The sequence below is a fragment of the Amphibalanus amphitrite genome, unplaced genomic scaffold (assembly GCF_019059575.1).
Source record: "Amphibalanus amphitrite isolate SeventyFive unplaced genomic scaffold, NRLGWU_Aamphi_draft 001844F_arrow, whole genome shotgun sequence".
In the NCBI taxonomy this organism is placed as follows: domain Eukaryota; kingdom Metazoa; phylum Arthropoda; class Thecostraca; order Balanomorpha; family Balanidae; genus Amphibalanus; species Amphibalanus amphitrite.
In genome coordinates, this window is record NW_024883337.1 from 32,337 (window position 1) to 59,598 (window position 27,262).

Genomic DNA, 27,262 nt, shown 5'->3' on the forward strand with positions numbered 1-27,262 from the left:
TCATTGACATTTTGATCATTGACGAAAGTTTTAAACAAACAGTCATTGTTTACGCACAGTACCGATGAATTTTGCACATCGACTAACCATTTTGTGAAATGTCGAAGCATTATGACAATCTGACAAAGTGTTTTGCCTATGACGAACATTGTGCTCAATGACAAACAGTTATGCAGAATGGTTAAATGGAGTCCAGCCTGTTTTGCCGACCGTCAATCAGTGATGCACACCGCCGATGGGTTATTCTGAATGACGCTTGTCCAAACTGATGCCGAAATGGTTATGACGATTGGCCATCGAACAACGCAAAAAGGTGTATAATACAGGCACGCGAGTAAAACAGCCTTGCACTGGAATTGAGATAGCCGAGTAGGGCACCGTTTACAAATCCGGCACAAAGGGGAAACGCCGAGGAACCAATTTGTCATTTTCTACTGTAGTGACGCTTTGCTCACCGGTCATTATATTCCACGAAAACACAGTCGGCCCGTTTCGTACTTCCTCTATCCCCATCCGTCCCCTTGCCTCGCTTTCCTCACAACCTTCCCACGCCCACACCTCCCTCCCTCCCTCCCATTTCTCTCCCCCTCCCCCGACCCCCCCGTAAACGCCGATCTCAGATTCCCATTTATTTCTGCCCGCCCATCCAGCGAGCAGTCTTCAATCTGAAAAACAGTACGTTACGGAATGAGATGTGGAAGCATGTACGCCACTGTCACTCGTCCTCTCTCGCACATCGCCGGCCGTCCGTGTCACGGACGGGGCCGAGCAGACCGAGCAGGCTCACCCAGCCGAGCCCAGAACTCGGCTATAAATGAAGTCGCACGTATACCGCAAACGTTGGGCTGGATAAACACCAATGCGTGTTCCTGACCACTGAACCGGCGGGAAAGAACGTCCAAACGGAGCGACGTTTCTGTACTAAATACAGATCGACACGCTCCTGCCTGGAGACGGTGTCTCGGGGGCCTGTGCCCCGCCCCACGTCCCCAAACACCGTCAGCGGCCGCGGGACGGTACCCGGGTCACGCGCACGAACTCACAATCAGCCACACCGTGTACACACGCGCGCCCGCACACACAGACATACACACACCTGAGCCGCGAACAGACGGCGGCCGCCGAGCCGACGTCTCCGTCCCGCGCAAACCGCGCCGCGTCACGCCGCCAACGCGCCGCTCTTGTCACCTGGCGGCGGCGGCGGCGGCGGCTAACTGAAGAACGTCCGAGGTAAGGAACAACACAGGATATGAACGAGCTACACGGCGCACACGCTACACTACAGAGGGGCGCGGCTCGGCGCGACTCACGGTCCCTGCGCGTCCGAGCCGACGCGCTCAGTCATGATTTTGATGCTGCACCACATAGCCGGTCGCCGGACGGCCACATCACGTGGCGTATCGCTGCGTCCACTGGCGGGCCACTCTGTCGTGTTCCTCGCGGTTCTGCAGGTACTGGGTGGCGATACTGCCCACCAGAGGGTCGGCTGTGGACAGATGAGTCCACGGAGACGTCAGAGGTGGCCGAGGACGAACGGCGGCTGGTGGAGGTGAGGGAAGGCAGCAGGACGTGGAGACTGGTGGTAGGCGATGACGAAGATGTGAACGAAAACGACGGCAGGATGTGTTGCAGATGTGGCACAACCGGATATTGTGGAAGAGACAATGAAGTCGGCAGCGGGCGAGGTCGTCAGTTTCGGACTGGATCTCAGATGATATGAAGAGGCAGTGGCTCTCACACGGACGGCACAAACAGGCGATAACAGACGCATGTTGTTCGTGGATGGAGGCTAGATACTGATCCATGAGAATATTCCAAGGAAGCGAGGTTCAAGCTGGGAAATAGGGGATGGGGCTCTCACGTCGGCTGCGCTAATGAGCAGCCAACTTCTCCCACCGACCGCCAGTGATCGGCAGTAGGCCCGATCTGAACAGCACTCCAAGGCGAGAAAATATCCGAACCCTTAGGTAAATGTAACATTCTTGCTAATATCAATCGATTGTATAAAGGTCATTAGTTAGGAAACGTGTGGGATGACACTTGGGGTAAAAGAAAAGCATATCACGATCAAATACATTAAATGCCTATTTCTCTTTTGTCATTTGTCTACCTGCCCATTTCTCCGACCTTACCGGGCGAATATTACACCTCCCACGCCCCGTCAGCACGGCGTCAGCCACCCCACCCCACTGTCCCGGTCCCAGCGCCCCTCCGCCTCCCTAAAGGTCACAGCCACGACCACAGACAGCGAACGGGTCATCACACCGACGAATGCAAGCCAATATAAACGACCCGGCGCCAAGCCCTGTTACTCGACACGATATAACGGAAAGAGGCCAACCGATACCGTGAGACTACGTAAATAGCGTCTAGTTCGAGTCCGAAACGGTTGTGTTGTTCAGTGACCACCAAACCAGCAAATGAGCTTGAAACACCGACTTGGAAATCCATACTATATTGGTCTTTGACAGCATGTAGTTAGCTGGAAGTGATATAAAACTGCATACAATTCCTGGTTATTGTTGCATGACCATGACTCTAGCAAGGCATTGTATAGACCTATCCTGTTCCGAGCCTCTCTCGGCACGGCAACCAGCCGCGGAAACAGGCATTCAGTCTGTGTCATGACGACGCCGAACATAATGTACTGAACAGTCCTCCCCCACCCCCGGGCTGGGGACGTGGCAGAACCAGAGGCGTTAGCCGTCGGGAGGGGGGGGGCTCCGATGCTGAGCTGGGCCGACAGTGGGGCCACTCGACTGCGAGTGGACGGACACAGTCGACGTCCCTCCGTCCCTTTCCCAGTAACACTACTGAGGTGGGAAACAGGGAGAGGGTGCCCGTGGGACGCCTGGCTCGACAGGTGATATTCTGATTAATGGGTCAGCGGGGAGGGGTATATGTCAAATTACCGGTCGGCTGCCCAGCTGCCGACCTTGACGAATGCGAGCATAACTGGAAATGAGCTTCTCTTTATCAGCTCTTCTCTCCAGTGAATTCCCACTCAGGTGCCCATCAAGGGTAGCGGGTGAGGGGTAAATGTCACGGACGTCCAACATAGCCGTGTTGTGACGGCAAAAACTGTCACAGATAAGCTGAGTGTGCTAAATCCAGGTGTTAACAATGGAATAACTTCAAAGTTCCTTCAGTCTCACAACAATGAACCATTCGTCCCACTATCAATATCATTACGACGGCGTAAATTGGCGTCCAGTTGAACGGTTTCGATATTCCATAAATGAATTCACCCCTAACACTAAAATAAACTTGCCTAAGTTCATTAATTAACCATCCTTTCCGTACAAAACACGGAAAGCTCCCCTAACCTCCCCTCCCGCACCCTCACAGACTGTGCTCTGTGCCGCAAGACTGTGTTCACACTGAACCCACCCCTCGCCCCCGCCTGGCGGCACACCGTACCTGGATTGCAGTCGGTCAGCAGCGAGCAGATGGAGAGCAGCACCTTGGAGATGGTCAGCGCTGGCGACCAGTTGTCCTTCAGGATGTCCAAGCAGATGACGCCCTGACTGTTGATGTTGCAGTGGTAGATGCGCGTCTTGAATGTGACCTGATAAACGGCGCCACGGTCAGTTGCAAGGAACACTGGATTAGTGAAGTTCAGCCTTGATGGCCTCTCTTCTTCAACCACGAACAGGGCCATATACACAACAATCAATAAACAATGACATATATGTGCCCATACTCGGTATAAAAAGCATCATGGCATGTGTTTTGATGAGACGAGTTGCATCATGTCATGCTTGATGAGACGAGTTACCTAGCCGAATTGACGCCGACTTATTCAAGCAGAACGAGAATTCCCAGGTTTGACAATGACTAAGAATCGATACCCCCGTCCCCAGAAGGCTATCGGCGCACCTTTGGCGGTTTGAAGGGGTACTCTGACGAGAAGTGAATGTCGAGGAAGAAGACGCCTCCCTCGTACACAGAGCCCGGCGGCCCCAGGATGGTGGACACCCATTCGTACAGGTTGTCGCCCTTGGGCCCTGCGCTGCAGTTGGGCGGCGGGTCCAGTGTGATCTCCGCCAGCTCCTTCTGAATCCTGCGCGGGGCAACAAGGAATAACGTCAGGTGGGGCAATGAATTAGGGCACAGGACATCAGCATTTCAAAACAGGCAAAGGACCATGATATGATTGAGCAAAAGCATCAAACAAAACACAAATGTTTAAGTGCAGCAATCACAACATGCATAGTCCACAGAACAATAAATGGAAAATGCTCAGTCACAAAATCAGAGCACATATTTATGGTAAATATGCAATGAATGGATAATGAATGAATGCATGAATGAATGAATGCATTAATCAAGCAATCATCTCAATGCCAACCAATGCACTAATTATCATAAAAATGATACATCTCAATGCCCTCAGAATCATCATTAATTCATATATTTTCATTCGGCCTAAAGCCACACTCAAACATTCAGGTTCAGTTAGAGTGCAGTTAGGCCCTCATAGGCTACCTTTTGGCGCTGGTGCTGAGTGACTTTGAGGCCTTGGGGGTCAAGGTCTTGTTGTGCTTCTCCTCACTCTTGTTGTCAGTCTGCTGGCTTCCTTGGCTACTCCCATTGGACTCGCTGGCGCTAGATCCGGCCCCGGAGGCCGCGTTCGACGACATCCTCTCACCTCTGTGAAACAAAATGAACACACATAGGTAGTGAGAATGATTAAAGACATCTTGGCATAATGAGATATGATTTATAAAAGAATACATTGGCCAGCATTACTACTGTCAGGAGCGTAGCCAGGATTTCCTCCAGGAGGGGGCCAAACTTACAGGGGCCCAAGGTAAACCCCCTCAAAATCAAAAAAGTCATCGGATTTCATCCACTATTTTTTGGAGGGGGCCCAAATAAATTAAAAAAACGCTACTTTTATTGTGCCCCTTACCGTACTTATGACACCGCAATGGGGGCCCTTTTGGGCTCCAGGGGGGCCATGGCCCCTATGGCCCCCCTTGGCTACGCCCCTGACTACTGTATACATTCCCAATCCACCACACACAGAAGCATTACACTTTGCAAAAGTGGACCACTTTTATTCTTTAAATCTAAAGTATTCTGTCTTAACTGATTATAAATAATTTATTTATTTATTTTTTGTTCTGTGAATTGCCTGTGACACAACTTACAACTGGTCCTGGTATGGCAAGCATTTTCTATGAAAAGTATGTACTGACACAAATACAATGTAGCACTAAATCTAAAAACTGAACATCATGAGCATTATTTATTATTTGAATTTCCACCATCAAGCTATGAAAAAGGACAAAAAAGAAAACAAATATAATAGAGGTATATTTTGATAGAAAAAGACATGCAGCATGTCATTGCATAGGTACCAAAGCCAAAAAGCTGCAAGACAAAGTACACTGGTGATCTGATGATACTAAAAGATAATTTTTCATTGAAAATAGAAATTGATTGTCGTGTGATTCACTTGGTAGAGCATTGGACTCCTGGTGGTCAGTCACTTGTCACATTCACATTACACTCAAGTCACCTCAAGTCACTCTGGCACCTGATATCAGACTTCTGACAAGTGACAAGGATGGTCTGCAGTTGGTGGGAGTAGCCACAGCTAGCTGAAATCAGTTGATTAGGACAGGCAGTGTCCTGCTTTGAACCTAACTTTGCCATCCAAATGATCTTGTTATCCAGAATTGCACAATCAGACTGTACGGGTGACTGTAGGGGTATAGGACTGTAGGCCTATGCAGAAAGGGCTGCTTAGCATGGGCCCTGGGTATCAATCTGCTCATTCCATCTTTTTTTTAGCTATAACTATCTGTAGAAAAAAGAAATGTAATGAATTTTCATAATGACTACATGGGAAACTTTGTCTAAACTACCACTATATTTTTGCTAGATTAAATAATTAGGATTAATGACACTTTTCAATAAAATCTTCTAATGTCTCTGTTATAACATCCTGAGGACTCAGAAAGCCTGGGTCCTACCCCACACCTCTAAAACCCTCTTCCGAGCTGGACAGTTCTGCCTTGGCAGTGCAATAAGCCTGATAGTGCATTCCCAGGCCAATGCCTTTCCCTAACATCTTTTATCCTTCCTAATCTTTGAATTTCAGTAGTCTTACTCTAAGTACAGAAAGATCCTAACCAGGTAAAAAAAGTTTTCAGCAAGATTCGGAGGAAGCCCTCTGGGCTCTGAGTGCCAGTGCAGCCAAACTACCTAAGGTATATGCCAACAAATCAAGCATGAATAAGAATTATCTGAAAATATTTTATGAATAAATATATTACTCATGAGTCATGTGCCACCGAAATGCTATAAGTTACGATTCAAGCCAGAGGATCAGAAGAAACATGTGAATGCGTCACATTCGTCACACACGCTTATAATTGGTGACTAATGCATCTCAAGAACGCTGAAAATGTGCACCAAGCTTGAATGAAGAATCGTCTTTCAGAAAAATCAGCAGACGCTTGCCAAATACCTAGTTTACAGCAATATCAGGGTCTTGGACCACGACAGAGCCGCCATTGCAATCCAACCGGAGCAAAACAAAGCGATCTTTGAATGCATGGAACTCGAAGCTGTGTTGTACCACGTTACCATAACTTGATGAATACATACCCTCTTGAAAGACTCTCTTCTTCTCAGTATAAGTTTTTCTTGGGGCTACGCTTATAACACCGTAAAACCCCTCTAAATATAACACGGAACCACGCTCACAACAGCGCCCCGTGTGCTTTTTGTCAATCACAGAGTGCCGCGCCGGCGGCGGCGGCGGCGTTATTTTCGTATCACGGTAGTGCTACCAGATGCTGCCAGTAGAAAGGAAACTCTTCATCCGCTCCGAAGCTCATTATCTCATTATGGTATGGAGGAAATGAGCAATCTGCGAAATTACCGAATGCCAATAGCGCGATCTTTTTCGGGCATTGAATGGTACAATTGCACTTTCGAAGGCGGATAAATTGCATCTCATCCGAACGTCTAGCGTCCATTCCACGTCATCCTCAGCGCGAAGTCGAGACTGAAGTCGAGCCTTCCATGCCTACACCTCATGCAAAGGAATATTGATGCCCATCTCGTATAAAAAGTGTGACATCTACTCTTGTCTACAAAAATGAATCTAGTGACAAATCACTCTAAGCAATGGTTAGATGAGATGGTTTATATACTAGCCGTGGATAAGGCTGTTTCTAAAATGTAATGTATGTATATGTATACCTCGCTTCAGAACAAACAGCCCCGAAAGAAATGTAGTAATGCCATTATGGCGGTCATACAAGGCATATTGATACTTGACTACGTTCAGTACATGGATATGTTCACTAGTGCCCCACTAAATAACCCTAAATATGAGTTTCGTCGGATCAGCTTACTGCAAACTGCAAACGACTTGTCAAATTAGTTTACCTTTATCAACATGTTACAAATCCACAGACAGCATAATTTACGCGAGCGTCACAACAAAGTCGGCAAAATGGACACTGGTACGTGCCACGAGTACCGTGAGGACATATAGTGAGGTGGCGGATGTTGAGTGACTGGTAAGAAATTAAGCGCAACGGAAACTCAACCAACAAAACTCACAGATGAGAGAACTACGTCAAATGGTCACAAAGAGCGCTAAAATCTGTAACAGACTTGAGACTCCCCAATGCCTGAAAACTATTATGTTTTATGGCAATTTGATGCTGTATCGACCGCCATCGCATACACGTGTTAACCACACACTGACCATATGTTAACCACATGTTAGAGCCAACTGAATCTCCAAACACACGCCGGATGTTTCACAAACGCACAAACGGCGTACAAACGCACTCCCAAGCAGCTTCCGACAGCGCAGCACACATTACAAACTCTGAGCGGTTAGACAGTCCAGTCTCAAACAGACGGCAATGATCACTGGACACGAACACTGCCACTCGGTCACGCCAGCTCTCATCCCACCCAGTCTCAGCGGATCATCCTAACCCCACCCGCGGATGACAGCTCGACTGACGCCTAGTCTTCGTCCGGCTCCAGGTTGATGTTGTCGCCGAACTTGGCGTACAGGTCTCGCTTCAGCAGCGCCATCTCCTCCTTGAAGCGGCTGCCCTTGCTGTTCAGTTCCTCCATCTGCCGTGTCAGCTCGTCCTTCAGCGTCTCCAGCTTCGCCTGTCAAGGACGTGGGAGTGTCACGTGGGCAGAGGTGGGCATCTCCCTAGTCAGTCTCGGTGCAATGCTTGAGAATGGCACTAGGTAAAGGTAGGTTCAAATTTTACTCATAAATGCCAATGTTTGGTTTTGATGTACGCGTTTAATTCATTTATGAGACAACAACTATTTCATTAAAATTATGAGTACGCGAATACGCGACAGACCGACAGATTCTAAACATGTTTCCTTTTGACGAATCTTGTTAATATTGTTTTGTACATACGCGACAAAGCAACAGATTCTAAACATGTTTCCTTTTGACGAATCTTGTTAACCCGCGCCGGGCCGGTGCTCCACGACTTCCGCGCTGGGCCGGGGGGGGGGGGTGTCTAAACACCCCCCCCCCCCCGATGTACTCTATATCGATATCCGAGTAGAGTACATACTGTTACTCTTATCAATCGCTGAAAGTTTCAAGGCGATCGTTCAGCCGCTGTAGCTCTGACGAGGATTGAAACATTTTCTGAGGTGAGGTCACTTGACGTGAGTCGCCCTATCCCCCTGTCTTCCGTCTGCTTAATCCTGCCGCTTTCCATCTTTTTTCACTCCTTATAGATTCCCGCTGCACCCCACCTTGGGATTTCCGCCCTTCTTCCTACTTTGGCTTCCTCGAGCGGCGTGTGTAGGAAGACGTCATCTCCCCTTATTCTCCCTGCGCTACCTTGGTCTCTTCGAGCGTTGTGTGGAAGAAGACGTCATCTTCTCTGTTCTCCCTTACCTACATTGGTCTTCTAGAGCAGTGTATAGAAGAAGACGCCATCTCCCCCTGAGCAGTCCCTACTTTATCTTGGTTTCCTCGAACAGCGTGTGGAAGTAGACGTCACCTCCCCTTATCCTCCTTATCTCCCTTATCTACCTTGGTCTCCTCGAGGGGCGTATGGAAGAAGACGTCCGCCACCATGAACGGCACCGGCTCCTCCTCGTCATCCACCATCAGCAGCTCGTCACTCGCGTCGTCCAGGTTCTTCATCAGGTTCTGCAACAACCCCACATAAATATACGTGATGACGGAATGGATATGGGAACAGTTTAAAGATGAACAACCATAAAGGCAACAGCCACCTCCCGCCCAGCGCTGTGAGCTTCTGAAGCAAGACGCGATTTGTTCAGGAGAATCGTATGGCCTCTCATCATTGATTCCAACAAGATAATATGTGACTTCGATAAATGCGGAAGTTATTTATCTCAGATTAACCCGCGCCCCACTGGGGTCTGCGTATAACACGCCCTACTGGGGGGGGGGGGCTATTCATAGCCCCCCCTCCTAACTCAGAAACTACTGGGCCGATCGTCAAAATTCAAACGGCGTCTGATAGCCCCGGAAAAACTGTCGAACGAAACCTAATTTCATTGACCTCGAGGTCACCGATGACGTCACAGGTCAGGTCAAAGTAAAAATTATTAGCATTTTGCTTGTTCACGTTTTGGGCTCTGGTCGCCGTCTTACAAGTCAGATCAGGCTCATTTTTGGATCACACACTCGTGAACAGATGCTCTAGATACCTCGAGGGTACCAAACTTGTACTTTGATTTTCAGGTCAAGGTCAGGTCATCACAGGTCACGAAAATATTATATCATGCGTCGGTCACGTGACACATGTTTTATGGTCCATTTAGGCCAGAGATTTCGAATGTGATGTCGTCTGTGTCATTCGAGGTCATTTTGAGTCGAATTTACCTTAGGTCAGGTCACTTTCAGGTCAAAAAAGGTCAAATTTTGAAGTTAAATTTTTTCAACAAAAAAGGTGTCTATTGGATGCAGTTTGAGCTCAGGAACACGATGGTGCTATTTATATTGGCGTACGATGTCAAATACGTGCTGAAAAATTGATTTGAAAAATTAATAATTGTGAATTTTTTGCAATAATGCGTAAAACTTGGCCATTTTTGAAGATATTTAGCTAAAACTTGCTAGAGTTAGTCATAATAATGCGTTCTATCACATGTATTCCGGTTTTTTCGAAAAGTCAAAAACTTTTTGAAAAAAATGTAAAAATATAAATTTTGGATTTCATTATATCAAATTTTCGAAATTTTCAAAATTTCGAAAATCCGAGATAGCAGTTTGATAGCGCAGTCTATTCTGAGTCCTGTCATGCAAAGAAATTGGATCTAGCTTAAAAACTGAGCTCTTGGGAGCGATTGCCGTGGTTCAATGTTTTGCGTCGAAATCGGCCGAACATGACGTCACTCTGACGTCATTTCCGGCCGACCTATGGTAGCTACGAAGTTAAAATTTTGACACAAGGTGTCAAATTGATGCAGCCGAAGGTACTGAAAGTTTGGCGTCGATACGTCAAGCGGTTTGGAAGTTATTGCAGAAAAACGGGAGGGGGGGCTATAAATAGCCCCCCCCCCAGTGGGGCGCGGGTTAATATACGTCCTGAGAAAGCAGGGCTAAATTAAATATGTCGCAAGACAATGCACACGATGCATACAGATCGAGATACGGATATCGGGAAATAAGTTGGAAAATGGTGCAGCTTAAACGAATTGCGAATAGATGAAACAGTTCGTGAAGATATCGATCGATGATTGTTACGCAGCATGATAGTGTTGGCTGACTTGAAGGTAGATTTTAATTAGCGGTATATCCCTAAATCAACCCGACGCACATACATTGCACGCTGGAAAACAAAGTCTAACCCTACAATTGTTCGGAACACAAATGGATGTCGGTATTTTTTCATGAAGGAAGGATGTGGTAGATGTCAGACAGGCGGCATCTTTAACAAAAGCTGTCCAATATGCCGAGATAACAGGCAAATAGGCATCCTATATTATAGTCTCATAAGCCTGGTTAGACGACTTTTCACACCTCTTTGTCTTTGATTTCATCCTGAAGGTCCTGCAGTTTAGCGTTGAGTCTCGCAAACTTGTTGATCTTGCTTTGGTCCTCACGTGTAACGTGTACATCACTGTCCTGAAAAAAATGACAAAGACGTAATGACCAATAAATGCACTCAGCAGTCATTCCTAATGTTCACGGTAAGAATTAAGACAATGACACCCCTTAAATTGTCTAGTTCGCAGCACGTGGCAAAAGAAAAAGATAAAATACTTTCGTTTGACTTTGTTGGATGTCGCATTCTTACGGCAAACGGCAGAACATGACGACATAAAAAAGACCGCAAGTTAGAATATGGCGCAAGAAAAAGAGACGGCAAGAAAACTTGGTAAAAAATGGAACTTACCGATGAAAAGGTTCCTTTCTGCATCGTTTGGGCACTCATCTTCAATTGTTTGACCTAGCCTGAAAGACACAAAAAGGTAGGTACCGTCAAAAGGCAATCAAGGCAAACACAGTCTAATGTCGATACTCATCGCTATTCACGTTTAATCGCACACGGCGTTGAAAGTCTTTCATCCCACTGAGACGAGTCAGTTGATCAATTAATGGTACATTTTGAAGGATCATAAGACTATATCTATATTACTATTTGAGGAGGGTGCGTCTGTCCGTTACCGAGGTCCCGACTTGGTGGTGCTTTGCGTGGACTACAGGCCAGACCGTTGCACCTAGCCCGGTGAAAGTTGCACAACTTATAGATCAAGGATGCGCGACGTGCCTTTGAGGGGTCTCAGCTCGATCGGATTGATAGGGAGCGCGTGGCGCGTGCCCAAAAAGTGCAAATTCGCGTCATTGACTTTACATGTATAAATCGGCGTGCGAAATCGGGCGAAAACGGCAAATTTTGGCCGACACGGGTCCGGTCACCGTGCAATATCTTGGTGACCAGCGGTCCGACCGGCACAGGAAAAACAGCATCGTGTAGATAATTGAACGGGCTATCGAATGGTGTACGATGCAGAGGATGGCACGCGCCACGTGCACCGAGGAGGGCACTTTTATGTGGAAAATTGACGTTTTGGACGGATTTTGGAATTGATTTTATTTTTAGGTGACCGTTAAACGGAGCGAGTTGGAACAACGCCTGTTGGCAAGAGAAAGGTACCGCCTCTCATATAAAAATTGTGAAAAGCTGATTGATCCAAACCAAGGTGGTGCAAATCACAGGAGAAAATGGTGTTTGTCAATTTTGTGCCACTTTATTAATCACACGGGGTTTGCTGCATAACCTGATACCTTTGGCAATTGAATATGGTACCATTGGATAGAGCATTCAATTCTGTCCAATATTCACTCTTCATTTTTGCATGATTAGCAACAGTATCCTTAAAAATGTAAATGTTCCAAACCATTACATTGTCATTTTTAGCGAAATTCATCGATGGCCCTCAAAAGACTTCACGCCAGTTTTCGAATCATTCTAAAGTAGAACGCATGATAATACGACACGGGCACCTCGATGCGATGTATCTTTTTGTTTTCTTACAAAATGCTTGGCCGTCAAAAAGCAATCGAACGAAATGGATATCTACCAACCAAATCGACACAGACCAACCCAATACCCACGGGTCAAAAAATCCCCCCTTCGCGTTGCGGAGCACGCGGGTAACCCTAGTATTTGCTACAATAAATAATGTTCAAACATGTGGACATGCCACCTTACATGATATGGATGGATTACATACGACCGTTCATCATGTTCACTGTTCAGCGAGGGATGCGTTAGGTTTTGGAGCACGTGATGCTCGTATGAGTAATTTTCACAGGCCTTTGATTTTCGCTTTAATTATTGGGAATATTGCCGTTCATCTCGAGGCCCTAAAACTTATTTATTTCATCTCATCAAAGCCAAAAAAAAAAACAGCCCTTTCACTGTGTTAATTTTTTAACTGAGCTGCGAATGGACAAGTGTTTTAGATCAGTTTGCATCAGACAAGATCGCAGCTTTTTTAAACATCAATAGAAAGTGGATCTTCGTGCAAGATTAGCCTCCCATAGTTTCCCACAAGCACCTGTAGTTTGCCTACCTATATCTAACCGTTCACAAAACCAGCTATGTCTGAATCAGATGAAGATCCGGATTTAGACGACGATCTCGACACTGAGCTAGGCGATGAAGAAGACAACGAAAACAATGAAGAAGGCCCCGAAGAAGAGCCAGATGCTGGAGAGAAGGGCAGCGATGGCAGCGGCGGCTTCGAAGCCGGGGATGGCGAGAAGAGACCAGAGCCGAAAGTGCTGCCTCAAGAAACCCCTCTGACTGCAGAAATGATCAAAGGTGGCATATCGATGCTATGTAAGACAGGCGATGGACTGGAAGTGGCGTACGTCAAACTGGTCGTCCAGAACCGCGAGCTGACTAATGTGTTTATTTTGTCAACGTATATTCACCTGCGGTACGTCGACTTGTCGTTCAACAAGCTCACCTCGCTCTTCGCTCTTCAGAACATGCGATTCCTCGTGTCATTGAAGGTGACGAACAATAAGCTCACATCACCCCAGATGTCCAACTTCCCGTTTCTTCAGTTTCTCGACCTCACCGGTAACCCTCTAAAAAGCACGAAAGGCATCAAGCAGCATTCTCTCGAGAAGCTCATTCTTTCCAAAACCCAGCTGGAGAATCTTGAGGACATGACTACAGAGAACCTTCCTAACCTCATCCACTTAAACATCACCAACAACGCGCTGAAGAAGCTGGACGGCCTGGAGCACCGCACCCTGAAAACACTGTACGCGGCGGGAAACAAGCTGCGTAACCTCTCCGGGGTGAGCCGGCTGACTTCTCTGAGTCGTCTGCACCTGAGAGACAACCGCATCAGCTCGCTGAAGGGTCTGGAGGAGGACCACGAGACGCTCGAGTACCTTAACGTCCGCAGCAACAACCTGGAAGAGGTGGAGGAGGTGTACCACCTCAGTCGCATGAAGAAGCTGACAACGCTGGTCATCGCCGACAACGCTGTCTCCGACTCTGACTCGTACCGGTAAGTAAACTGTAAAGTTACCACAAACGGAGCTGTTCGCTTTAGTGCGATACTCAATTTCAGCATGTTGCAGCATTCCACATTTGTGTTAATGGTTGTTCGGTTGATCACCAGACACCGACAGTAATTTAAAACAACTAAGCAACCGAGAAAACGGAAGCATATTTTGTTTTCATCGTTTCCATCACATCATGCTTGCGATGTAGCGCAAAAGCGTCTCGCCACGTTGTCTTGCCCATGCTTATCACCTCACCCGTCTGACTGTGTGGACGACCATTATCTATCTGTCGGCAGCGTGGACGCGCTGGTGTACGGCCGGCGGCTGCAGAGGATTGACAAGGACCCCGTCGAGGAGGAGGAGCGCCAGGAGGCGGCAGAGCTGTACCCGCAGCGGGAGGAGGAGCGACTGCTGGCAGAGCGAGAGGCCAAGGAGCGACCCGCCGACGAGGAGCCCGATCAGGACGATCTGGATAGTCAGAGGGATGACGACGACGAAGATCGTGATGAAGAGGATGACTGAGATGGCTTGATAGTGGAGCAAACTGGTGACATTTTGGAGGTGTTCGTAAGCTACGTTTCGTGTCAGCCGCAGCATGTCGGACCATACATGGCCTAAAATAAGGATAGAGATGGGAAGGGTGTTGAGCGTTGACGCTATTTTGCGAAAGGTGACAGATACCCTCCGACATAACATCAAGTGATAATCATATTTATGTGTTTGCATCAAGTACCTTGTAAATATAGTTGTTTATGCAAGTCACACATATGTTATCAACTTTTATGAAAAAAGGTTTAGTGCAAACTGCAAATGCACATTGTACATGGCTTAGCGAAAATCTAAACTGCGCCCCAATCGAATATTCCGCCAAATGTAGACAACTGAAAGACAGGATAGCGGCAGGAGATTTCGTCCTCTTTAATCGGCACCCCACAAAATGAATGGCAGATTGTGTCTCTGTTTCACCCATGACATACCGGGCGAGGCATATCCTGTCCTCTCTGTTGGGAGAGACATATTTTGTCCTCTCTGTGTAACCTGTGCCCCGCTGAGTGACTGGTAGACTATGCCCTCTGTTTAACCCGCGCTCCGCTGAGACAGCAGCAGATTCTATCCTCAGTTTTACTGCTGCACCGCAATATGGCAACCATTCTGATCCAAACGACTTTAAAAGAAAGCATTATATTGACTGAGCTGAATCCGTAAAACGTCCTTCCTTTACAATGCAACTTGACATTGCAATTTGCATGGCTTTGACCTCAAGACAGCGCCACATTGTCTTACTCTTAGTATATCAATTAATCTAAAGCATCTCGCTTGCATACGAAAAAGACACAACATATGAAAACGGCATAGCTCTGTTACTAAGCTGATAGGTAGACAATCAAATCATTTGGGTAATATTTCTGCAGAATACGCAAAAAAAAAGTCAAATTTCGGCCCAAGAGGACTGTCATCTGCATCAGCATCATAGCCAGTGTCTGTAGCCGATTTGAAATAATACCTACAATACATCAATCTCCAAAATTTATGGTCAGATGATAGATGGTGGAGTTGACTTCTGGGTGGCTTGTCCTCGCCTGTCCCAACCTAACAGAGATGCACAAATGAATAATTTTAAACAAAACAAGGGCAAAAATACAACAATCACAATCATTTATCAGCGTCCCCAGGAAAAACTGATCAAAAAGTAGAGCAACCAGTAGGTGTGCATAAGCATTTATTGTCTTAAAACATGGATCCTTAGCTTGGAAGGTGGAATGTGAAATGATTATTGCCTCATACCAAAGTATTGTAAGCAGTGATGGTTTCTTTCCTTTCACCAGCTAAAAACAGAGTGCTCTTTCAGAATATGGCCTTATTTTTTCCAAATGATAGAGGATTGGTGTCGCGATTACACTAGCACCCTGCACCCATAACCAAACACTCCAATAGAGGGTTGATCATTCCATTGCCACGCCCACTGTGTCTCCTGTACATTTTACTGGACCATGCTCTGTCAGCACAGCAGTTTTGCATGCTAACATGTTAGGGCCCACACAGCTACATGCAAAATCTGCACCACAATATTAGAGACCTAGGTCAGAGCCGCTTAATGTCCCCTACCATTTTAAATGTAGTTATATGAAGCTAATTTGTATCCCAACACACTATAATGCACTTATCTAACAGTTTCTGCCAGTTATCTGCAACATCTTACCTAAAAGCACTGGAAAAAACAATCCTAAAACACCTCTGGGACTGGGACAGTACATCATTTATCACCAATTGTTGTCTTCACAGGTCTTGATGGTGAAACCCCCTTCACCTCAATAGAAGAAAGCTGACATATATATTAAACCTTACAGAACCTAACCAAACCTGACCTAACCTTACCTTAGCTAACTTAATCTAAATCAAACTAATCCAACCTTGCCTAAGCAAACCTAACCGAAACTAGGGTGTTTGCCTATCACCTGGAACGGCCTGCCTTTCATCTGGAACGGCCTCCCAGAAAACGTTGTGACCGCACCTGACTTAACTAGCTTTAAGAGGGCCTTGGCCGATGCGATTGATGACAAACTGTACCAGCCTGCGGAGTAGTTGATGATGAGCAACTTCGTGTCAAATATTCTTGATTCACATGTATTTTTTTGTATGAGCTATTTATGTGGATGCTATAACTCCAGTTGCTATGTAACCCCTCTATACTCGCGTATGCTTATCTCAACTGGCGCATCCTTTGATTTGATCCTGGGTTCCCTTGCCTTGACTATCCTTAGAGCTGTCAGGCTTGGTGAACCCTACCAGGTGAGAATACCAGGTGAGAATACCAAAAAAAAAAAAAGCACAATCTTTGAGCTACAACTTCACTCACAAGTTGCTTTACATAATGACATTTTGCAACAGCTGAGTCAGAGTAAAATGGTGACCACTGACCAAGTAATGTTCAGTAGCCATTGTAGCCACTAGCCCAGACTGCAAAGCGTGGCACGTGCACTCCCGAGGTGCGCCCAGTTATAAGGGAGTGCACGCCTGGCAAGTAGGAATGCACGCCTGTGTTAAGAAATTGCACGCCTGGCATAACATTTCAAGTTGAAACCTGCACGCCCATTGCAATCACATTTTGATGCTGCATTAACTACGTACAAGCATAGGTGTAGCAACGTATCTCTTTGGTGAAGGATACCTTTCACCAAAGTTTCAGATTGGTGAAGGATCCTTCACCAATCTTGGACAATGCAAGGGAGGGTCTTCACCTACCTATGCTTAGAACTACTGGATTCGACGGTTGATCAAATGTCTGTTTTTTAACCCGCGCCCGGCTGGGGGTCCTGGATTTCCACGCCCTGCTGGGGGGGGGGGGGGTGTTTGAACACCCCCCTTCTAACTCGGCTCCTGGGCCACGTAGCGATACGCGGAAGGCGGCGTTCCAAAATAGCGCCAAAAATAATGACGACATCACTTCGGTCACTTTTTTGGTCAGGTCAAAGGTCAGGTCACCAGAGGTCATTGAAGGCAAAATTTCGCCGATTTCCAGGTCGAATGTCGACAATTTCCAAGAAGCCAACGCATAGCTCGGGAACCAATAGAGCTACAGCGCCGCGGAAAAGCGCATTCGATAGCCCTATTAACGCCCTTTCTGAGTAATTCTCTCAGATTTGACCTAACGTCAACGGTTTTGCCTGCAGGAGGCAAAAACTGCCAAAATAGACGATTTTTCGGGAACAGTTTTTCTGCAATAACTTTTGACTCAAGCCTTGCACGAGCTTTATTTTACCGACATCGTGTTCCTCTTGTCAAGACGCATCGAATGAACTATAATTTGACATTGAAAGTTCAAATTAAAAAATTGACCTCTGGACAAGGTCGTGATTTGACCGGACATTGTCATGTTGCATATTAGTGGATCTGTATCGTCGAGCTGAACATATATATGACGTTTTCATCGCTCTAGCATGCCTCTTTCAAAAGTTATAATCGCAAAAAAAAACTGTTAATACCATTCGTGACCTGAGATGACCTTAGGGGCATAAACAGGGGTCACGGGTGCCGTTTTCATGTTCAGTGTGTAAAGGTTACTTGTAATTTAGTGTTTGAGAGTGTTTAGAATGACTTTCGTCCGAAAAAGACGGTTTTGAATTTTCTCCCATTGACTTATATACCTAGAGAGGTCGCAAAATTGACCCGACCTTAGGTCACCGATATGAAAATTCCGAATTTTGTACATACTGTTGCACTTATCAATTGCTGAAAGCTTTAAAGCGATCCGTCACTTGGTGTAGCTATGGCATACATTGAAACATTTTATGATGTGTTTATGAGGTGAGGTCACTTGTAGCGACCTGGTGACCTGACCTTGAAGGACCCTGGTCTGAAATTTTCACAAAATGTATAAAATTGATAGATGATAAGGTGCCGCCGTTTTTCAGATATCCGCGAAAAACCGCAGGGGGGGGGTGTTCAAAAACCTCCGCCCCCCTCCCTCCCAGCAGGGCGCGGGTTAACACACTTTGACCATTTGCCCCAGTAGTCAAAATTCCTTAGCCGAGGCCCTGATTTACATCTTGCTGTCATGGCAAGATGCACAATTCAATTTTAGGCAGGCATTGAAAATTTGACGTTAATGGGATGATAAGGGCGTAAGATATCTGCGAAAAACAAGGGGTTGGCGAAATTCGCCAACCCCCCCCCCCCCCCCCGCTTGCACTGTGCGTGTTGGTTGGCACGGTCCTGTCCCTTTTCATAAGGTTCAGGTGACATCCTTCACCAATATTTTTGGCGCTCCTACACCCATGCGTACAAGTCACAAGAGACACTTAGGCTAATTAGTCATGTACTGACTGCCCAGTGCCCGGCCAGACCGAATGGCGCTGAGCAGGCAGCAACTGCTGCTCCGGCTTGGCATCCTGAACTTACGAGTCACGCTTGATTCTTCAGTCGGACAACGACATTGACTATCACTATGCAATGGAAAGGGGTGGCATTTGACACCAATGAAGTTATATCCGAAGCCATTGGCGGATCCAGACAGGACATTGTGGGGCAAGATTACTTTTCTAATAATTGCGGGGAGCATACCCCCAAAAGTTTCTCCGAATTCCAAAAACTCATCGGATTTTGATTCCTTACGCACTCGGCTGGGCAGATGAAAGCAAACTTTTCTTTATAAAACTTGTTTAGTGTTCGTTTTATTCTCGAAAACCGCAAGTTTTCGTCGATTTCGGGCGCTGCGGGGGCACTTGCCCAGCCCCCCCTCCCCCCACGGATCCGCCAGTGTCCGAAACTACTTAGTGTGGCTAGCGGAGCCGGCGGTGGGCGCACTATTTTTTTTTCATAAATTTATCTCAAATGTTTGAATGGACGGATTGACAGAGCCGGAGCCCACGCTAAGCAGAGGTTGTTGCGTAGACCCCGACCCCTACCGCCCGATCGCGCAATTTCAGGTAACGGGAGAATTTAGATGCCAAGGTTTAACGTGCCCCTCAAAGCCGGACACGGCCTGTCCCACTCAACTGACTTCAACTGGCTGTGGTTGCTTCCACCAACCGCAGACCATACCAGTTAGGAGTCTCAAATATCGAGCTTCGGACTTCGAAGCGACTCGAACCCGGGCTCTCACAACCGGGAGTCCAACGCTCTACCAACTGAGCTACAGAACAGGCTCCTTTGCTTACGGGGAAAAGTGACGAGCCCCACGAACACCCGACGTCATCATGGAGTAGAGATACTCCATGATCAATGATGTCATCTTTCAAGATGATTTTTGCCGTTGTCGCCCTCGGTGCTGTTCAAATACTGTTCCCGTCAGCATGCTGCTAGCTTGCTGATGGTTTATGGTTATTATTGATGAAATCTTCGGAGAGTCTGCTGTTTTGAAAATAGAGGCTGAGCCGAGGAAATGGGCATCTTTCTCGCATAGGGGCGCCGCTAAAAACGCACAAATTCCGTTCATTGCATTGCATTATCGCGATCTGAGTGCTGAGTGGAAGGATTTCCCCACAGTGTATATAAATATTTCCCACGGTTTTCAGGCGTGCACGCTCGATTCGTCAGAACGCGCCTGCACGCCTCGATCTGTCAGTGCACGCCTGCACGCCTGACTCGCGCCTTGCACGCCCGGGATTCGTGATTGCACGCCTGAGTGAGGTTATCAGAGGCCCTGTGCGCGCCCGAGTTCTCGTCGAAACCTGCCACGTTTTGCAGTCTGGCTGACTAGCCCGTTGCTATTTCTTGGCTTCTCATAGATCAAATTTACATGTTCTGTGTGATTGGCCATTGAGAGGCCAATAAACATTAGCAACAAGCTTCCTTCTTTGGTAAGGCCAACAGCATGCTGATAAACAAAACACTGACCAAACACACTCAGGTTGACAACAAACTGTAAATCAACTGAAATAGTGGTAAGAATACAATTAATTAGCCCGCCCTGCTGAAAATTGCTGGTCATATTAACTGGATGATGCATTTTTCATGCCACACATGTTTTTTTTAAATTTTATAGAAAAATTACTATATTAAAGGAATTTACTAATTATCTCCGAGCTGCGGACATGTGCGTCTTGGTCTGTGACTGAAACCTGCACCGTACTGTGCAGTGTGCACTGACCGAGTGCCTTCGCACCCCACAGATGACATTGAGATAGGCATCGTGGAGTTCTATAGCCCTGATTGAATAGTCTAGATTGCCGTGCTTTGTGGTTTGGCTCGTCTGGCTGATCACGCCGCAAATTGGCCGCATGCCCTTTCGCCAACACTTACCCGGTGTGGCTTCTAGAAAGTCAATACGTTCTATATACTCTGGTCAATACAAAGTAGAATTATTTAATGATACTGATAAATTCAACAAGACTGAGCTTGCGAACGCCCAATACGATCAATACGATATGAGTTTCGAACCCCAACACGCCGCACCCCGCACTTGCCCCCCGCACCACTCCGCACTTCAATTTCGACTCTGTTCGCTAGGTGCTGTCGTTTTCCGCTAGTGGTCATTGAGGAAGCGGCCTCCGTTTCAAATTCATGAGAATCCAGCAGGTTGCTAGGCAACTACAGTGTTTTTTCCAATGCTTTTCGCTCAGGCTGTTCGCTTCCATTTTCGAACAAAATATGAGACTCCGCTATTGTAATATCTGCGGCGTTTCTGCAAGTTATTAAAGCTACCATATGCTAGAAGTAAAGCGTTTTGCCTGTCCGGCAGCAAGAAAATGTGTTAAATCATAGAAATATTATGTGTGTGACCTATTTTTGACCAGTTTCTTGAGTTTAGCATTTAGAATCGTACTGTTTTTCATATCTTTTAATGCCATCTAAGTTACTAAGCTGTTTTAGTGTTCTCCAGGCACGCGTGACAAATTGGCATCAGTCTGTACAACTTTTTTACAGATGGCGCTTGTAGCTTGCCAGCAGGTGACGCTTCAGGACGGAGGGACCCTGCGGGCTGCGACATCTCATTGTCGGTTTACAGACAAAAAGTTCGCATCGCTAATTGCCTTGAAATGTTCACATCACATGAGAATGGCAAATGCAGGGGTGAAAAGTCACGAACCTCTGGGGTTGAACGTGCAGCCCTCATTTTTTGAAAAGTGCAACCCCAAAGTTGGCTTTTGCAACTCCCTATGGGCCGCAGCCGCCACGTATCAGTCCACCCTCCAGAGTCCAGGGTACCGCCCCTCGAACACCTGGCACTTAGCAGCCATGTTCCGCCTCGCAGGTACCTAATAAGTTACCGCCTGTCTGGTGGTTGCCGCCCCTCCGTTCTATCATTTCCATCCTCAGGATAGTCAAATCCCTCTTCTCCACAACTCCATCCCTTGTTCTGGGCTGAAGGGACACCTTTATCCCACATAGCGGTAGCTCCACCCTACTAGGAGCAGGCCTGTGGCCGGCCCGTTAGCGGACCTTGGTGTCCTTTCCACGTGATGGGCTTATCCCCACTGGAGCACCGGGACCAATGTCTCCCCCAAATTCCTACCATTCCCCCTGCTCTGAGTGAAAAGGTCTCGGACCGAAGGAGCCCAACAAAACAAAAACAAACAGTTGCTGCCCATCAAGACGGTGCCGCCCCTCGAGTTGAAAGGGCGCCTCTCATTGTACCTATACCACCCTCTACCCAAGTGCCGACCCTTGAACATGTTCCGCTTTTCAGGTAAGTGCCGTCATTTGACGAGGCGATGTCCATTGGCCGCCTCTCTGCCTGGTTGGTGCCGCCTCTCAGTCCGGTACCCGTGCCGCCCCTACAAGGTAGGTGGCGCCATGTGCGGCGCCACATGGGGGGAGGAGGGTGGACCGGAGGGGATCTCGTCCCCCCATTCCACGGAGTTCCTATTGGTACTTTTATTTAAGGTTTCAGGTCAACTGGTGAGTGGTGACCCCTAAGGTCAGGTCAATGGACGAGTCCATTGATGGCTTTGCCGACTTTCTAGATCGATTTGATCGGGAGTTAATGACGAAAAGAATTGATGACCGTATAGACGTCGCTCAAGTTCAACAATGCAAAAAAAAAAAAAAAACATCGTATGTATCTTGCGAGGGGCGTAGCGTAGAAAGCATTAAGCAACGATTCGATGCGCTTTAGAAAGTCTTAAAACATTTTTGACGTCAACATAAGTTTTCATATTTCCCCCTTCACCCGCGCCCGGCTGGGGGTCCTGGATTTCCACGCCCTGCTGGAGGGGGGGGGGGTTGAACGCCCCCCCTCCCTTCTTACTCGGCTCCTGGGCCACCTAACGATACAGGAAAGGCGGCGTTCGAAAGAGCGTCATAAATAACGAAGAAATCACTTCGGACACTTTTTGGTCAGGTCAAAGGTCAGGTCAACAGAGGTCATTGAAGGCCAAAATTCGCCGATTTGTAGGTCAGATGTCGACAATTTTCAACAAATCAACTCACAGCTCGGAAACTAATAAAGCTACAGCGCTGCGGGGAAAAACATTTGACAGCCCTATTAACGCTCTTTCTGAGCAATTCTCTCAGATTTGACCTACCGAGTACCGTCAACGGTTTTTCCTGCAGGGGCAAAAACTGCCAAAATAACCGATTTTTTTCGGAAACCGTTTTTCTGCTATAACTTTTTACTCATACCTTACACGAACTTTCTTTTACCAGCATCGTATTCCTCTCGCCAAGACGCGTCGAACGGACTATCACTTGACCTTGAAATGTCAATTTAAAAATTTCACCTTTGGTCAAGGTCATGACCTGACCGGTAAGGGTCAAGTTGCATATCGGTCGATCCGTTTCGTCGAGCCAAACGCAACTAAGGTATTTTCATCGCTCTAGCATGCCTCTATCAAAAGTTATTCGCGAAAAACAGCCAGATACCATTAGTGGCCTGAGATGACCTCAGGGGCATAAAAAGGGGTCACGGGTGCCATTTTCATGTTCAGTGTGTCAAAGATACTAGTAGGTAATTCAGTGTTTGGCGTGTTTACAATGACTTCTGTTTAAGAAAGGCCACTTTCTATTTTCTCCCATTGACCTATAGGTACCTAAATGGGGAGGTCGCAAAATTGACCTGACCTTAGGTCATCGATATCAAAATTCCAAGATAAACATTTTGTACACATTGCTGCTCTTATCAATCTCTAAAAGTTTCAAAGCGATCGGTCACTCGGTGTAGCTGTGGCAGACATTGAAACTTTTAATGTAGTGAGGTCACTTGACCTGACCTGGTGACCTGACCTTAACCCTCGCCCATGTAGGGGGGGGGTGGTGCAACCCCCCCCCCTGAGGTTTTTCTTAGCTACACGCCGAACCGTTTCAGATAGCCTGCTCAAATTTTCAGTACCCTATGGGGCATCTTTTTCGCAACTTTTGGTACTTTTTTTGTCAAGGTCATGTCAGGTCACGGAGTTATGACGTCATAAAGGGAGCAACCTCCGGCCAGATTTACGCTAAATTGGAGATTGCTTCACATTGGTATAAATGCCGACTGACCTGACACACTGATGGATTGTTTTAGAATCATAACTGGCTGATTTGAGGCACAATGTCCGTTGACCTTTTCAAGGTTACTAAAGGTCAAGGTCAGGTCAGTGACCTCGGTTGACCTGTAATGACTTCTTGCACTTGTATGCCTTTTCGGGGTATTTTGATGCCCTGAATTCGAATTTGCTATCCATTTCAGGCATCGTCGGTTGTTTCTTGTAGTTCATTTTGGGTCAGGGTCAGGTCAGTGACGTCACACGCCTGACGTGACCCAATGCACAAATGACCTTGCAGACTTCCGATGCTCCCAACGCATCATTTTTAGAGTTATGACATCGAAATACACACCAAACGATAGAGAATTGATCAAGGATCACGACAGTGAAGGTTTCAAGTCTCTTACCGTTTTGCCGCAATCGGCGAGGAAATCTGAAAAAGTTAGATTTTTCCGAAAATTTGACCTTTGACCGGTCATAAGTAGGTCAAATGTTGACCTAGGACCAAACAATATACCACCAATCGCGAGATCTCGTTGAGAGCAATCCGTTGGTCCTTTCCGCTAAGCTCTACGACGCTCCGTTTTCAAACGCCAGGGGGGGTCGCACCAACCAACCAACCCCCCCCCCCCCCCGCATGGGCGAAGGTGGCAAAACACCGTTTACGGGCGAGGGTTAAGTGACTTGGGTCTGAAATTTTCACGACATATGTAGAAAAGATGCATGATAAGTACTAAGTAGTACCAAAAACGGCGGCGTTTCGCGCCGCCATTTTTTTTAGATATTCGTGAAAAACCGCAGGGGGGATACTCAACCACCCTCCCCCCAGCAGGGCGCGGGCTTTAATGGTGAGGTCATATAAGAGACACCTCAGTTTCTTAGGAGGAATCCGAGATATGCAAGTTGTAAGGCATTGGGAGGTTACTAAGACTTGACAGTTTCAGCTGCATGTGAAAATCGCCTGGCACTGAGGGCATCGCGAACTTGCAACATTGAACTATTTGAATAATATTGAAACTATACCTATTCAACAATATCCACAGACCACAAGGCACAGAGGCTACTCCGCTGTGGTCATTACATAGTTCCCGCTCCTTTCACTGTTCACACCTTTTCTGTGAGAAAGGGAAACGAGCTGCGTGACTGCACTCAGGGCATTAGGCGCATCCTTGCCGAGTCAGCATCGTGAGGTAGCCATGACTTACGCCGGTCTCTCACGTCTCCTGGCCGTGACCTTTCATGGCCAACCGTCCGGTGGCTGCGCTTCAACCCTGATTCAAACCGCATACCGGAAATAGCGGCCCATTCAACCGTATGCTAAGTGTAAACAATGACCGTACAATGAAGCTGATGTCATGACAATATAAAACCGGCTCAATGCAAGCAGCGGGACAAAGTTGAAGCTTGTAAGTCTTGTGAACGTACGAGTCGCAGTGAACATGCATTGCATTACCAGTAAGAAGTATCTCAAAAACTGCATGAATTCACATGAGAAACCAAGTTACTTGCAGTGGCTCAATTGGGGCTGGGTACTCGTCCTGGCCTCCCACACTGTCCCACACCGCGCGGCCCCGGACGTGGCTGCTTCATCTGTACCGCCTCCCACGCGAGTAGCTGCCTCCCTTCTGACGCACCGACGCGATCGGGCGGGCGACCTCGACGAGGCTGCGCCCAAGCTGCGCCAGTCGAGGCACGCGCTCCGCCCCCGCCGTTTGTGCTGGTCACCCGCGCCGGAAACGGCTCAGCCGCGCCACGAACCGGACGCAGCCGGTTCTGAAGGAGCAGAGTGGACTCCGTGGCAGGGTTGTGCTCGACTCAAAAAAATTTGCCGACTCGACTCATCATTCAACTTCAGAAAGCCCTGACTCAACTCTGACTCAAACAAGGAGCTGATTTTTTCCTTTGACTCGACTCATGACTCAAGCGGCTCGATGAAAATATGAGTCGACTCAAACTTGACTCAAATTTTTCGTTGAGTCAAGTTACTTGACTCAAAATTGACTCAGATAAAAAAGTTGTTGAGCGGGGGGGGGGGGGTGAAAAAAATCCGGCAGCAGAGCCAGGGCTAAGTTGTTAAGCGGGGGGGGGGGAATGAAAAGCTTATATATATATATATATATATATATATATATATATATATATATATATATATATATATATATATATATATATATAGTTTCTGGAAAGTTGAGTCAGCTGACTCATGTTCCTAAATGTTTGACTCATCTCAATGTCAAAAGTTATTTTACTGACTCAACTCTGACTCAACTCAACGCCTTAATATTTTTGTCCGACTCAACTCTGACTCAACTCAACAGCTCAACATTTTATCCGACTCGACTCAAATTTGACTCATTTGAGTCAGAGTTGAGTCAAATTTTTGACTCGACTCATGAGTCAAGCACAACCCTGCTCCGTGGACTCTGTCGCCAACGCTTCAATTCAGTTACCAGAATGAAAACGAAATTTGTTGTTTCGCACCATACAAGTATTTAAGGGTATTACCAGGTTTTATTTCTGCAAAATTTCGGAGTTATTCAGTGTAATGGGTAGAGGAAGGTGGATGAGACCCATACCAAAGTTAGGTATTCGTCACAAAATTGCCTGATTCTCAAATGCTGGTTCCCCAATGTTTGATTCCTCTTCCAGGCGCCTTTGGAATTTGGAAGGCACGAGCATCATTCTAAGTAGGGGAGAGTGGGGCACATTCGTGCAAAAAATGGATAAATCCATATATCTGTTCGTCGGTTAGTGCAATGGCAAAATTGTTGATTGTAGTATGAAAAGGAACTATTGCAGATATTTTTCCTCTTTAAAAGTTATCCTCTAAAGTTATCGCTTCTATGAGAAAAAATGACTTTTAATAACTCTGAACTTTTGCACGAAACTGCCCCACCTATGGGGCACATTCGTGCAAGGGGTGGGGCACTTCCGTGCACCCTGCAAAGTTCGAGGAATTACCGGGCATTGCCAAAAATTTATCAACAGAAATTGGCAGGGGGTCCTTTCACTTGATTCCTTTCGACAAGAATGCATTGCACAACATATGTAGAAAGAATGGGATGGCCAACAAGAATGTGCCAACTGCCGGTCATCGACCCGCCTCCGTGACCTCTCCAAGGTCACGTGAATTAAACTTGTCACGACGTCGCAAGCAGCCGAGACTGAGTCAGGCGAGCGTCACTACTACAGATAAAGTCATAAATCGCAAAAACGGAAAAAAATATGGAGGAATGTGCCCCTAGGCAGTGCATACACGAACCTGCCCCACAACGTTATTTGTAAAATATTTCAAAATTTCTTATTGAAAAAATGACAGTTTTTCAAC

General features: G+C 46.9%; 3 protein-coding genes across 5 annotated transcripts; 1 reads left to right on the forward strand and 2 right to left on the reverse strand.

The window, feature by feature from the left end:
- Positions 1-614: 614 nt before the first annotated feature.
- On the reverse strand, positions 615-6,762 carry LOC122375455 (ubiquitin-conjugating enzyme E2-24 kDa-like). Its single transcript, XM_043354856.1, has 5 exons — positions 6,622-6,762; positions 4,489-4,653; positions 3,880-4,063; positions 3,421-3,568; positions 615-1,486 (listed from the first exon to the last, which is right to left on the reverse strand). Exons 2-5 carry the CDS (start codon positions 4,641-4,643, stop codon positions 1,389-1,391), a joined length of 585 nt encoding a protein of 194 aa, XP_043210791.1. The 5' UTR covers positions 4,644-4,653; positions 6,622-6,762; the 3' UTR covers positions 615-1,388.
- Positions 6,763-7,396: 634 nt separating this feature from the next.
- Positions 7,397-21,033, reverse strand: LOC122375456 (prefoldin subunit 4-like). Of its 3 annotated transcripts, none has more exons than XM_043354859.1 (5): positions 20,935-21,033; positions 11,394-11,452; positions 11,018-11,122; positions 9,056-9,175; positions 7,397-8,157 (listed from the first exon to the last, which is right to left on the reverse strand). In XM_043354859.1, exons 2-5 carry the CDS (start codon positions 11,430-11,432, stop codon positions 8,005-8,007), a joined length of 417 nt encoding a protein of 138 aa, XP_043210794.1. In that variant the 5' UTR covers positions 11,433-11,452; positions 20,935-21,033; the 3' UTR covers positions 7,397-8,004. The 3 variants fall into 3 exon arrangements, with proteins under 3 accessions (XP_043210794.1, XP_043210793.1, XP_043210792.1); XM_043354858.1 differs by having other exon boundaries at positions 20,771-21,002; XM_043354857.1 differs by lacking the exon at positions 20,935-21,033 and adding an exon at positions 11,719-11,730 and having other exon boundaries at positions 11,394-11,447.
- On the forward strand, positions 12,815-14,793 carry LOC122375454 (leucine-rich repeat-containing protein 23-like). The gene is made up of 2 exons (XM_043354854.1): positions 12,815-14,031; positions 14,326-14,793. Exons 1-2 carry the CDS (start codon positions 13,106-13,108, stop codon positions 14,549-14,551), a joined length of 1,152 nt encoding a protein of 383 aa, XP_043210789.1. The 5' UTR covers positions 12,815-13,105; the 3' UTR covers positions 14,552-14,793.
- Positions 21,034-27,262: the final 6,229 nt, after the last annotated feature.